Consider the following 13,614-nt stretch of genomic DNA (forward strand, 5'->3'; position numbering starts at 1 on the left):
TACAGAAATGTCACAGCTCTGCACAATTTGAAATCAATTTGAGCTCTGATTGACCTACGACAGCAATCCGTATTCATAACGAAACTAATTGGCACAAATATTGTACTGATTTATCCGTTGCACTGACTGCCGTACGAGTACTCGTAAAGTTTCATAAAATTGACGTACAGCTTGTCGTATACTTGATGCCACACAAAGACTGATTGGCATGCCACGCAATGCCAATAACCAATGCCAATGATTATGTTAAGCTAAACAGTCCCCCCACCCGCTGCCCGACCCATGCAATGTCTGCATATTATATGCACTTTGCATAAACTTAATAAACTTTGCCCCCAGTTACAGGTTATAAACCCCGCGCACTAAAAACTCGTGAAGATGGCAACCCATTAAAGGCGCTGAACCACAACTCGTTGTTTTATGGCTGCCACAGGCACTGACTGGGTCGACCCGCACGAGAATTGCCATCTGGTTTTGTCTAAGCGTCGGCAATCATTTTTTTCCTTTGTTGCCACATTTTTCACTATTAACACGAGCCGTAAAACGCGAACACCCCTACTTTTCGGGGGCACACATACTCCCCTTCGGGGGAAGCCACATTTTTACAACTACGAATATCAGGGTACGCAATCGCATATGTATTGGATGCTGCTCCTGAACCACCTGATGTTGTCGTCCTTTACTTGCTATCGCCTCGTGCCGGGCCCCCATCTGCTCGTGCATCTCCACTTGTCATTTGCCACTTGCCACTTGCCACTTGCGCATTTAATTAAGTTTCCGCCGCGCTGCACACGCTGAAAGAACGAAGGACGTTATTAATTAAATTCCTTTATACACAGGTTAAGCCAGAGACGACGCCTCCCAGGAGCGACTCCCTGGCTCCCTGCCACTTGTTGTGTGTCAACAATTGGAATATTAACGAGGCAGCTAATGAAAGTTTCCAAGGGGAGGCGTGGAGGGCTCTCAACCGACCCTAGTTCCCTCGAAACTCCAACAAATCGATTCGAAACATTTAATAAATGTTCGCAGTAAGTGATTTAGACCTGATGTTGGCCTAGATCAAAGCTCAATTCGGGTAAATCCAGAGCTAACGAACTTTGCCCACACTTGACCCACTGCATGTTTTTCTGAGCCAATTAGATGCCGTCTGCATGCAAATCCCCTCTCAGCCGCTGCACTGTGGATATGGGTTGGTCCTAATAAGCCAAGACAGGGCCCAAGCCCAGGCATACATCAAAGGCAGCTGAAGGAGTTCAGGCATTGGTTTAGGCATTCCCTCCCCGATACGAGTAATCGTGGGGCAGACACACAGTCAGACGGAGACGGAGAAGCAGACAGCTCCTTGGCATATGCAAAAGGGATATGTATATTAAATATTTAAGCCCCTTGTCGAACCAGCAAATCCAGTAAGGAGAAAATCGACTTATTCAATACACTCGCAAAATCAACTTGCTAAAAAAAGGGAGAGGAAAACAGTATGAGGGGGGCAAGATGCGAAAGGAAATGTGCAAATCCCCAATGCAGCATCAGCAGCTGCACAGCACATAGCAGTGGCCCCACAGGCTGCCCCAGCACAGATCCCGCCTCTGCCCCCTATAGCTGACCCCCCGAACACCACCCACTGCAATCGCTTGGCATTTACATTTAAGCTGATAAGCAAAAGTGCCCTCGCCCTCCCCCCTCACACACACCTGAGCGTTAAGTCGCCTTGAAGCCTGCCCCCCCATACGCGCCACACACACATTGGGGCGAAAGAATTGTTTGTTCAGAATGTCGCAAGTTTATGAAATCGCGTGAGCTGGCAGCAAGGAATTTACATTTGACGCACGCACTTTACATTATTAATGCCTCCAGCCGAAGGCGACAGAGGCCCAAGAAAAAGGCACCAATATCAAGGTCACGGGTCACGCAATCGAACGGACTATTGGTTACCCATTACCTGCCATATCTCTTAAGCAGGAACTTATCTTATCTCTGTGAAGAGTAGCCCAGCCCTCTTGGGCTGATGATTCTACAAACGCACAACAGATGTACCCGCTTCGCATCCTAATCAGAAATAGCTCCAGGCATTTGCACGAATGCAACGTGCCACCATCTTCTAGCATATGAAGGTTGGCAAGTATGAAAATTAGAAAGACGGTACTATTGGGGTACTATTAGTACGATTGTGTTTTCGGGTGCGTTGCTGCGTGGGTGCGAGTGTTTGGAAAATTCTTCAGCCATTTCGAAAGTGTATCGCATTTCCGTTTTTGGGTTTGCCTTTTTACGCTTCGCTGAGAATTTTCCAATTTTGAGATATGAGCTGCTAATATTTATTAATCAAGTAATAGCTACTCGCACACACACGCACACCAGCACACCAGCACACCAGCACACATCCACACATGACTACCCGCCTGTGAGCACTCGTACTCGTATTTGTGACCGTCGCTGTGTCTGCGTCTGTTTCTGCTTGTGTGTGCGTTTGAATTTTGCACGAAAAATTGATTGGAAATTTATAAGCTAAACTTTTTCCACTGTTTGCTTTTGTTTGCGGCTCACGAAACAAACTTTTTTGTTGCCGTTTTTTCTGTTTTTTGCTTTTTCTGCCATTTGCAGCACTTGAAAAGGTCCCCTCGCAGTGCCGTGTGTGCGTTCGCGTATGGAAAATTTGATCAGAAAAGAAAAAAGAATTTGAAAATCGGTATTTACGTTTTTCGACTCCCAGTAACCTTTTCCGGGCTCCCCAGCTGCCTGTCAAAACGCCGCTACGAGGCAGGAAGCAGTTCGAATCATTCCTATGTTCAACCTTGTGTCGAGCACATATCCCAGTCCCAAATAAAAATAAAAGTGAGTTAACCAAACAAAAATTTAAAAATTGAAAAAATCTGTGATAGTTTTGAGGAATATTTTGTGAAAAAACTGTCAAAATTTTGTCGTTACTTTTAATTAAAGTTGGTTTTTCTTTTCTTTTATTTGCAGAGCTGCCTTCAATCAATAACAACCTACCTGATCTTTGATAATGTCCAAGTTTAATGTTTTGGTGATCTTCTGGTGTAAGTATGGGGGTACCGCGGAAGTTGTTCATGAGCGAAACTAATATTGTGGGGTGGGTGTAGGTGCCGTGATGCTGATGCAGCCTTGGATGGGGCAGGGCCTGCGCATCAAGCGCTCGGATGTCCAGCTGAATGCTACAGCTGTGGCATCCACTTCTGGACCATTGATGGCAACTCAAGCAGGCAACGGCACAACTTCCGGAACCGCCAAAGCAATGACAACAGTCGCTAGCACGGCTAATCCTCCAACTGTGGTCAAATCATCCACTCGACAAGAGCCTGCCGTCGACAACGACAAAGCTGGCGCCATAGAAGGCCTTACAATCACCACCATAACACACAGATCCGAACCCAAAATCGTGGGGCCATCGACTGGACTGGTAGACTCTTTACTGTCCGAGCTGACTCGCCCCAAGCGCCGCATATCGCTGATGAATGACGCCCTAAAGCCTCGTTCGGCTAACCCTCGCCCCAAATACCGCCCCGCTGCGGCTGTGCTTTCTCTAGGTGACGCCGTTCCTCTGCTGCCGCCCTTTGCGTACTATAACAAGGTGGTCTCGCCGGATGGCAATTTCGAGATTAAGGACTTCGAGCTGGTGTCCCCCAACATGGTTACTGAGGACGTGCAGCAGGAACTCGACTCTGAACCGGAAATGATGGACCAGGACTTGGCCGGAGTTCTCCTCTTGAACGCCCCCGAAAGCAAACCACACCGCGGCCACATTATGACCCCGTCCAAGTACTATCCGGAGTACGAGTCCTCGAATGCTCTCCCGCTGATATTAGACTTGTTGCAACAACTGATGCAGCCCGACGCAATGTTGCAGACAGCCTTAAAGATGCACAACAGCCACATGAACTCACCTTTGTCTCAATTCCTCAACGGCGCCGTGGAGCTGTCGCTGCAGACCAATCGCGAAACTATCGACGAAGAGGATCCTTTGGACCCCGAGAGTGATGACCAACTGGACAAACCCAAGAACGGCAAACCCAACAAAATGGATAAGAAAAGCAAGAAGGACAACAAGAGCAAGCCTCTGGATGCCTCCAAGAAGGACGACCTCAAGACCAAGGAAGCTACTGCAATCGCACCCACCCGCAAGGAGGACGAAATCGTTATCTCCTGCCCCGTCCACCACGAGCATCATGCCAATCTCAACGGCAAAATAGTCGACCACGACGTGGTCATTGTCGAGCAGTGTCATGTTGTATAGGTACATCTCTAGGTCGAGGTATAGCGGTAGGACATTAGGTTTATAGGTAGCAAAGATTTCGATTTACGCCTGGGGTGCAACTAAATTGTTAGGTTTTTCATTTTTCCTTTAGTCTTTTTTTTTGGGGTTTTTTTTATTTAGTTTAGGAATTTTGTCAGTCAGTCAATTTATTGAAATATTTTTGAAGATTATTTTCGGTTTTTTGTATTAAAACTTTGAATGCCAACAAAGGTTATCGGATACGTGCGTAGAAAGGTAAAAGAAAGAAAAAAATAAAAGCAACGTACGCATTCATTCAAATTGAAAGAACTGATTATGGGGAAGGATATACAAGAATTATACAATTCATTCACTGGGATATACTTGGAAAATATCCAAATGCAACAACAATCCGTAGATCCATATGAAGTGGCACGTGGTAGGTGGAATCTTCGGAATCAGTTCTCCTCCAAGGTGTTCGCAAATGTTTGCAGCATACTTTCAGGCTGCTCCATTGAACTCAGGGTCGAGCGGGTAATAGAGCGAGAACTTGCATAATAAACCTTCAGGAATGCCATTATCATGGAGATTGGCAACTGTTACTTTCGAGCAAGTATCACACTTTACCAGCCCCCTTCCTGCTGGCCCGACTCTTCTATTTTTCCTTGAAGTTTTCCTTCGTTTTCATTAACAAAATCGATTTGCTTTTGGCCCCGTCTACCTTGAAATGTCCCAGAGGAGAGCGAGTGCTCTGGCGTTGGAGCTGGAGTTTGGGGCCACGTTGCCAAGGCGAAATTGATATGCCGAGTGCGACAGTGCAGTCATATAAGGAAACAAATCTAACAAACACGCACACACCCATGGATATCCAGTGGTCGTAGCGGTAGTAGTAGGTTTCGGAGTAATTGGATCCAAAAGGCAAAAGTTTTGCCGGCTGCTGCTGCTGCTGCTGATGTCGATGCTAAATGCTGCTAATTTCATATACAATAAAACTAATGTAAATTGCCACTTGACGTACGCTGTGCGTGTCTCGTGTGTGTGTGTGTGTGCATGTGTCACAAACACATAGACATTAAATGGGGCACATAATGTGTTGAAAGTCGAAAGAGCATTGAAAGACAAACCAAACGACAGAGCGGGTGTCATGGGGGCTTGGCCAACAACATAAATACAAATTTGCTTCACAAATCTATGTATACAATCTGTGTATATAAACTGCATTAGATTCTCGTATGTGTGTGTGTGTGTGTGTGTGTGTGTGGCAAGTAGAAAAGTGCAACACAGCATTCGGAAAATTGCGTAGCTGCAGCTTCTATCCCTGGGGTGTTAAGTGGAGTGTAAATGTGAATGTATGTGCCACTCTCTGGGGCAAGTGACCCCTCTCATTTCCTCTCCCCCGCCCCATTCACATGAGCAGCAGAACAGCAGGGGAACAGCACATATATATTTATTTAAAAGTGTAAATAATAAATGCTCGTGACAGCTATTGGGGCAGAGCACTTCGACTCTTTATGCCACGGCCCTGCCAGCACTGAAAGTGCATTAACTTTTGCCATACTTTCGCAGGAAGTTTCGCAGTGGCCCCCAGAGGCGTCTCAATAATTGGTTTAAATTCAGGCAATATAAATAAACACATTCTGAGAAAGCCCTTCAAGTCGGCATTCAAGACACTTGAACAGACCGAGACCAAGACCAAGACCGAGACCACGACCACTTCTGCTAATCTCTTTTTCCTTTTAAAATTTATGACTTCATTATGGGGACAACAAAGACGAGACGTTGCCAGGAGATTGCCAGTCAGTCACTGAGTCTCTCTGCCACTCTGTCGTTGTTGTTTGTTGTTTGTTGGTTTTACGTTATGGTTGTCATTTGGCAGCTTGTAATTATGCTTGCCACAAGTTGTTGCCAAAAGTTGTAATCTAGATTTCATAGTCAAAGGGCAGCAACAACATCAAGTTCAATTGAACTGTTGAGTCAGCAAACGTCAAGAGATGGAGATGGAGGATTGCTGGCAGCATGGCTTTAAGAAGCCATTAAATTCACGTCTGAAGTGATAGACATGCGGCGGAAATTCTTGCTAAATAGCAAAGAAATAAACTCAGGACTATAAATTCGGAATCCTTTTTTATCGGTTAAAGGAAATCAAGTTCTGATAGCTGCTTTGACGATATATATGAGGTTACACCTTCTAAAATTCCATACGACTCATATTTTACCAGGCTTGTAAGGACTCTAGCGTATGTTGTTCCTGCCCTTCTATAGATTGATTGTATCCATGGCAGTTTTTTCGCTGAATTGCCCTTTCGCGGCTATCGTGCATGGAATATGCGTCATGTGACAATAGCATTATGCAAATTCCAGTGTCACCTTCGATTGCATGCCACACACACAAACACACAGGGAGAGAGAGAGAGAGAGAGAGAGAAAGACATCGCAAAGTGAAGGGATAAGCTCGAAGAGCTACAGAAACAACGTTGATTATTTTGCATCCCAAAGTGGCGATGAAAAGTCGCTGAAAATGGGGAAAATCAATGAGCAGATCACACTTTAAAGTTCTATACAAAATGGAAGAAGGTTCCTGTTAAGGAGGCATCGATGCATAGTGGCAATTGATGGTGCATTGATGCGGTGGTGGGGGGTAAGTGCCCCTCACTGTGTGCGCCTGAGTGGCAAATAATTGAGTCATTGCAATTTGTTTTTGCTCTAGTTGTTGACTCGTTTCCAAAGTCAAATTTATTTCAAGTAGAACCGCAAAAGACAGGGTTAGAGAAGAATGAATAGCCTGAGAATGCCTCCATGTGGCGTGCAAGTTTTACAAGTGAAAACTTTGCTGTCAGAGATACTTTATGTGCAAATTTTTGGTTTGCCTAGATACGCACACGCACACATGTTCGAATGCGAATGCGAATGCGAATGCGAGTGTAGATGTAGATACACTCCCTAACATGGTCAGCAATTTTGCTTGTTGCCGTTGTCAGCTGGCAAGTCATTTGCATGCATACCCAAACACACACACACACACACACGTCACGCATCACACAATACAAACCACACCCGAAAGTAGCAGGAGGAACAGAGGAGCGGAGCAGTGGCAGTGGCAGTGCCAAGGCGGAACAAATACCAGCGTGCCATCATGCATGCATGACAAACAAAACAAAAATACAAACCGAAAACACGAACAGCAAAAAACTCGCTTCTACTTGAAACAAGAAGCCACAGAAACATCTATAGAAACTGAAGCTACAGCCAGGATTCGAAACAGCAACAACTACAAATTGGCCCGAAAAACCAGTTGGCATATAAATCACATTGTAGAGGACAAATTGAAAGATGTTGCTGCGGGCCGAGCAGAATACAGTTCTGGCACTATGGCAAGTAGGACTACTACCTCCCCCATATTATCACCCCTTCGATAGAACATTGACACATTTTTCAGGCATACTTTCGGGGCCTGGAAGCCAGATACATTGGGAAACAACAATTAAATGTCAAGTCTGCTGTTTAATTTAATCCAAATGCAAAGGCCATTTGTTGGGAGAATCTGAGTCTGAGCTCCAGTGCCTCCAGTGACCTGCCTCGTAGTCTCTGTGGAAATTGAATTTTCTCAGAGCAATCGCAAGCCACAGTAACCAGTGCCTATAAACATCTGAATGTGTAGAATAATTTACAGAGCATAACTAAATGCAGACACAAGGAATCATACGTAATGACCATGTGGATATCCCTAACAAGCTCCATTGAGGAAAACCCTCACGATTTGCATGCATAAACAAAGATTATCAGCGGGCAAGAGAGAGAGAGAGAGCCAGGTCCTAAGCATTATTTACTGTACCATGAAGAACTAATACAACGACGACAATAATACCATTGGCTGGATTACTGTGCAGGCCAACCGCACAGCACCCACTCCCACTCGCAGTCCTTGGCCAGAACCCAGCACAAGCATTGAGTTGACTCAATGGCAGGACATTTAAATGGGAATTTGTCGTCCAGCTAGAGATAAGCAGAGTTCCTGTGTCTCTCCATCTGTATGCCTGGATGTGACTGTTTATTGTTTATTGGGGGCGATTATTATTAATAAACGCACAATGAGAACTTAACACTTGGCCCCTTAATGAGTTTTCATTGGAACGTCAGAGGTGTTTCTCCCAGATTAATATTCTGCTATATGAAGGAGCCTGCTTTTGTCTGGCCGTGATCGCTGGTGGCCTTGGTGGTTACGGAACCACCTCTCTGCAGACATCAAATGTTGATAAACTCAATAAAGAAATATGTCAAGTGGTTGGCTGGAAAATGCTTAAGCTGCCACGTAACCTACTCTGCCACTGGCATCACTCTCTCACTCAACTTGGCTGTGACCGCACATCAGTTTGTGGACTTCCGACAGGTCCGGGACTTGGCTCGTAACTTTCTCACCATTTTTTTCCCCCCATTTTGGCGCTCGCTAAGTGCATTTTAATTTGTCTTTCATGAAGATGCCAGGCAACGTCTGCTTCGCTCTCTCTTCTCCACGCCACCTGCTGTTTTCTCTGCCTTGGCCATATTCTTCATCCTTTTTTCTTGGTCAGTGCAGCAAATTACAACAAATTAAATTTGCCCCAACTTGCTCCTTGCGAGGCTCCGGGTCCCACTACGGGACAGGTGATTATGCATATTTTAAATGGTCAACTTCCATCATCTGCTCTCTTCCGCTTTTCCTCTCCTCTCTGTCTCCTCTCTCCACCCCCCCCCCCCCCCCCCCCCCCCCCCCCCCCCCCCCCCCCCCCCCCCCCCCCCCCCCCCCCCCCGTCAAATGCAGTTCATGTCAAAGTTATTTTCATAGCCAATGAAATGGGAGAAATGGCAGAGAACCGATGAAAATCACATTGTAGAGGACAAATTGAAAGATGTTGCTGCGGGCCGAGCAGAATACAGTTCTGGCACTATGGCAAGTAGGACTACTACCTCCCCCATATTATCACCCCTTCGATAGAACATTGACACATTTTTCAGGCATACTTTCGGGGCCTGGAAGCCAGATACATTGGGAAACAACAATTAAATGTCAAGTCTGCTGTTTAATTTAATCCAAATGCAAAGGCCATTTGTTGGGAGAATCTGAGTCTGAGCTCCAGTGCCTCCAGTGACCTGCCTCGTAGTCTCTGTGGAAATTGAATTTTCTCAGAGCAATCGCAAGCCACAGTAACCAGTGCCTATAAACATCTGAATGTGTAGAATAATTTACAGAGCATAACTAAATGCAGACACAAGGAATCATACGTAATGACCATGTGGATATCCCTAACAAGCTCCATTGAGGAAAACCCTCACGATTTGCATGCATAAACAAAGATTATCAGCGGGCAAGAGAGAGAGAGAGAGCCAGGTCCTAAGCATTATTTACTGTACCATGAAGAACTAATACAACGACGACAATAATACCATTGGCTGGATTACTGTGCAGGCCAACCGCACAGCACCCACTCCCACTCGCAGTCCTTGGCCAGAACCCAGCACAAGCATTGAGTTGACTCAATGGCAGGACATTTAAATGGGAATTTGTCGTCCAGCTAGAGATAAGCAGAGTTCCTGTGTCTCTCCATCTGTATGCCTGGATGTGACTGTTTATTGTTTATTGGGGGCGATTATTATTAATAAACGCACAATGAGAACTTAACACTTGGCCCCTTAATGAGTTTTCATTGGAACGTCAGAGGTGTTTCTCCCAGATTAATATTCTGCTATATGAAGGAGCCTGCTTTTGTCTGGCCGTGATCGCTGGTGGCCTTGGTGGTTACGGAACCACCTCTCTGCAGACATCAAATGTTGATAAACTCAATAAAGAAATATGTCAAGTGGTTGGCTGGAAAATGCTTAAGCTGCCACGTAACCTACTCTGCCACTGGCAGCACTCTCTCACTCAACTTGGCTGTGACCGCACATCAGTTTGTGGACTTCCGACAGGTCCGGGACTTGGCTCGTAACTTTCTCACCATTTTTTTCCCCCCATTTTGGCGCTCGCTAAGTGCATTTTAATTTGTCTTTCATGAAGATGCCAGGCAACGTCTGCTTCGCTCTCTCTTCTCCACGCCACCTGCTGTTTTCTCTGCCTTGGCCATATTCTTCATCCTTTTTTCTTGGTCAGTGCAGCAAATTACAACAAATTAAATTTGCCCCAACTTGCTCCTTGCGAGGCTCCGGGTCCCACTACGGGACAGGTGATTATGCATATTTTAAATGGTCAACTTCCATCATCTGCTCTCTTCCGCTTTTCCTCTCCTCTCTGTCTCCTCTTCCCACCCCCCCCCCCCCCCCCCGTCAAATGCAGTTCATGTCAAAGTTATTTTCATAGCCAATGAAATGGGAGAAATGGCAGAGAACCGATGAAAAAGTAGCCAAAAAATTAAATTTTTTTAAAATTTAAAATTTCCCTTGCCGCTCTTGCTTTTTCCGCTTTTCCAGTTGATTCTGACAGTTGGCATAATTGATAAGTCAACGTGAAGCCTGGTGCATGGGGCATGCCAAATATTCCGGGCACGATCTCAACAAATTGTACACTATTTATTTATTTGGCTTCCCTTTTATTTGATTTCAGTTTTGATATATTTTAGCATTGGGATGGAATTGACGCTGGGAGGGTAACAGAACTGAGCAGAAATTATGAATTAGTTATTACCCATTAGCTCCAAGTGGAGACGGGAGATGGAGAAGAACCAGAGAGTAAAAGACGGCTACCGGAAGCTTATGTCTGGCAACACAATTAGCAATTGGCTGCCAAAAATAAAGACTAACCGAAAAGAAAAGGAAGAAAGTTTTTTCCATAACCATCCCGGAACCAACACGGATCAATGTTAAGTTTTTACTAAATCTTTTCAGATATAAATTTGCCTTTAATGCCGTCTGGTTCTTTGTTCTTGTCTCCTGATATTTCCCCATATAAATATATATCTAACTCCATTGTGATTTATGTGTATTATTTATGGCATTCTGGGTTTTTGCTTAACAAATTCCTGTTGACTTTCTTTGTGTGCATTTTCCTAGTTTATTGTTAACATATTTGACAGACCAGACCCCCAAAAGGAGCTCCTTTGAAAAGAAATTTCGTGAGCGGATGCAGGCATTTGCATAGAGACTGTTACTGGAAATCCGCCCCGGGTTTATCAGTGGGTCAGTGGTAAAGGCCTCAACCAGTTTTGGCTGGTCAATAGGCCTATCAGTGGCCATTGGGCCTATCCCAACAACTGATAAGGCGGCTAAGAGAAAGGCCCACTGCCACGTTCTCTTTGCTCTCCCAGCAAGAGCGAAACTCTACACACAGGGCCAACAGAGCGCCAGACGCAGAAAGCTGACGTCGACGTTGCTGCTTCGTGTTGGCCAAGAGCCGACGAAGAGGAATTCGTGCCGATGCCTCTGGTCCCAGCTATGACGTAGACTCTGTCGACGCTGATGCTGGCGCTACTGGCTCTGTCTCTGCCGCAGTCTCGGCCACTGTCGGCAGCGGCAGCGGCACCGGCAGCGGCAGCGGCACCGACAGCGACAGCGAGCTTCTGGCCTGGCCAACGCTTGGTTCTGATAAACAGTTTTCGTTTATCATCAGTGTGTCGATGGAACAGTGCGCGACAGGACGTACTCCCGGATCAGAGACTCCAACAGCCCCGACTCGCGTGCTCCACCAGAGACTCAGTTGTGCATCTGTGGGCGTGCGTGTGCCCCTGAGTGTGAGGTGTGTGTTCGTGCGTGCGATCATGAGAGTGTGTGTTTCGAACAAACTCTGAACCGCTCCCTTGTCAACGCGTGTGATGCACGAGCCCAGTGCCCGAAAGTTTTGGCGGCATTTCCAACTATAAAATACGTACCCGTACCCGTAGCCGTAGCCCATCGAAACTTTCATATAAAAATCCCCAACAAAAAACCATTAAATTTTAACCCAAAGTTTTCCATTTGTTGCGGAAAAACATAAAACAAACAAGAGACAACAAAAATCAGTGAGTATTTTGCAAAAGAATTTCAGCTAATTAGACGGTTTTATGGTTTTCGTTGGGCTTAGTTGTGATTCCGTCTATATTCTCGTATTTATGGATTTTAATTTGGTTTTCAAAATACATTTTCTGTGCAGCAGCAGCATAATTCGTTCCACGAAATTTTTCCATCAAATTGCACACGCAACAAGCAACAAGCAGAAAGCAGCGTCTGAAAAAATATTCTCGAGAAAAATGCGTACCGTTCCGACATGAAAAGTCAAAAATTATGCAAATGCAAATCATTTTTTGTTGCTCTATGCATGCAAAGAATTTCTTGCGCCATTATGCGCCATCAAGTATGCAAAGATATGTTGTACAGGGCTCAACCTGCGAGCCAGCCAGCGACAGGACAGGTAGCATCTCACCAGGCGGCCTCTGACATGCCAGCCAGCGTGTTGAACATGAGAATGTTCAGATTTATGTGAGCCAGTGACAGCTGCAGGCGCAGATTTGAAATGGGTTGGATGGATGGATGGATGAAGGCACCTCCAGTAGCTGCTACTCCATACTGTCCACTGCCTACTGCTTGCTAATCCTTCAAACTGTGCGAATCAGATTTGGCAGTTGTCGTTACCGTACCCGTACCCATTTCCAATCCCATCTAAGGATGAAAGTTTAAAGTTTTCTGTGATGTAATCGCATTTTGTTGGGCTGTCTCTTTAATTAAATTTAAGAGACTGCCAACAGAAAATAAGGAAAGTTTCCTCCTCCGGATGATGCCTTCCTTCCTTGGCTGCCAAGCGTGCAATATTTAACTTTCGAGTTTTGCATTCAATCCACGCACCAAAACTTGGCCCACACACACATGAGCCGAACTCTGTCCCCGGCCCTGGTTCTGGTTCGAGCTAAGGCTTGGGATTGGTCTCTGGCAATGGCTCTGGCTTTGACTTTGGCTTGGGCTCTGGCTCGGTCCACAGCGCTTTTATTGGTAGATGGAAACGGAGATGGGCAAATCCCTGGCATGCTTTTAGTAGACAAAATATGCGCCTCTGGCGCTAAGTTTTTCTGGGCGACATTTGTTACTTTTATTTACGCACGCAACCTAACCCGGCCCGCGCCGGCCCCCTGCCCAAACGGCTCGTCCCGTGGCAAATAAGATTAACGTTGCTCAAAGTAGTGAGCCCCATAAAACCATTGGAGTGGGCGGCAGATCCTATTCTGACACCGAAACCAAAACCTTAGCGTAAGCCCGAGCCACAGCACAGCAACGACGCACACATGCCCGAGGTGTTTCATTCAACATCAAGTGGCAATGTGGCACGTTCCGCGTTCCGCGTCGCCCAACGCATCTCCTTCGCACTTCACCCGAACATAATATGCGAACAATGTTTAAAAGTTTCGCTGGTTTCGGGTCGCAAATCTAATGCATGGGCCCAGGGCCCAGGG

The 13,614-nt window shown here is 45.8% G+C and overlaps 1 protein-coding gene across 1 annotated transcript; it reads left to right on the top strand.

Annotated features, from left to right (window-relative positions):
• Positions 1–2,961: 2,961 nt before the first annotated feature.
• Positions 2,962–4,549, top strand: LOC6590334. The gene is made up of 2 exons (XM_026986096.1): positions 2,962–3,035; positions 3,099–4,549. Exons 1-2 carry the CDS (start codon positions 3,002–3,004, stop codon positions 4,247–4,249), a joined length of 1,185 nt encoding a protein of 394 aa, XP_026841897.1. The 5' UTR covers positions 2,962–3,001; the 3' UTR covers positions 4,250–4,549.
• The last annotated feature ends 9,065 nt before the right edge of the window (positions 4,550–13,614 follow it).

Source organism: Drosophila persimilis, unplaced genomic scaffold (genome assembly GCF_003286085.1).
Source record: "Drosophila persimilis strain 14011-0111.01,24,50 unplaced genomic scaffold, DperRS2 tig00000002-arrow-pilon, whole genome shotgun sequence".
Lineage (NCBI taxonomy): Eukaryota > Metazoa > Arthropoda > Insecta > Diptera > Drosophilidae > Drosophila > Drosophila persimilis.

Bases quoted from the DNA above. Each gene is read 5' to 3' on its own strand.
- LOC6590334 (XM_026986096.1), top strand. From the start codon at position 3,002: ATGTCCAAGTTTAATGTTTTGGTGATCTTCTGGT. The intron at 3,036-3,098 runs GTAAGTATGGGG...GGGTGGGTGTAG, and splicing joins TGTTTTGGTGATCTTCTGGT to GTGCCGTGATGCTGATGCAG.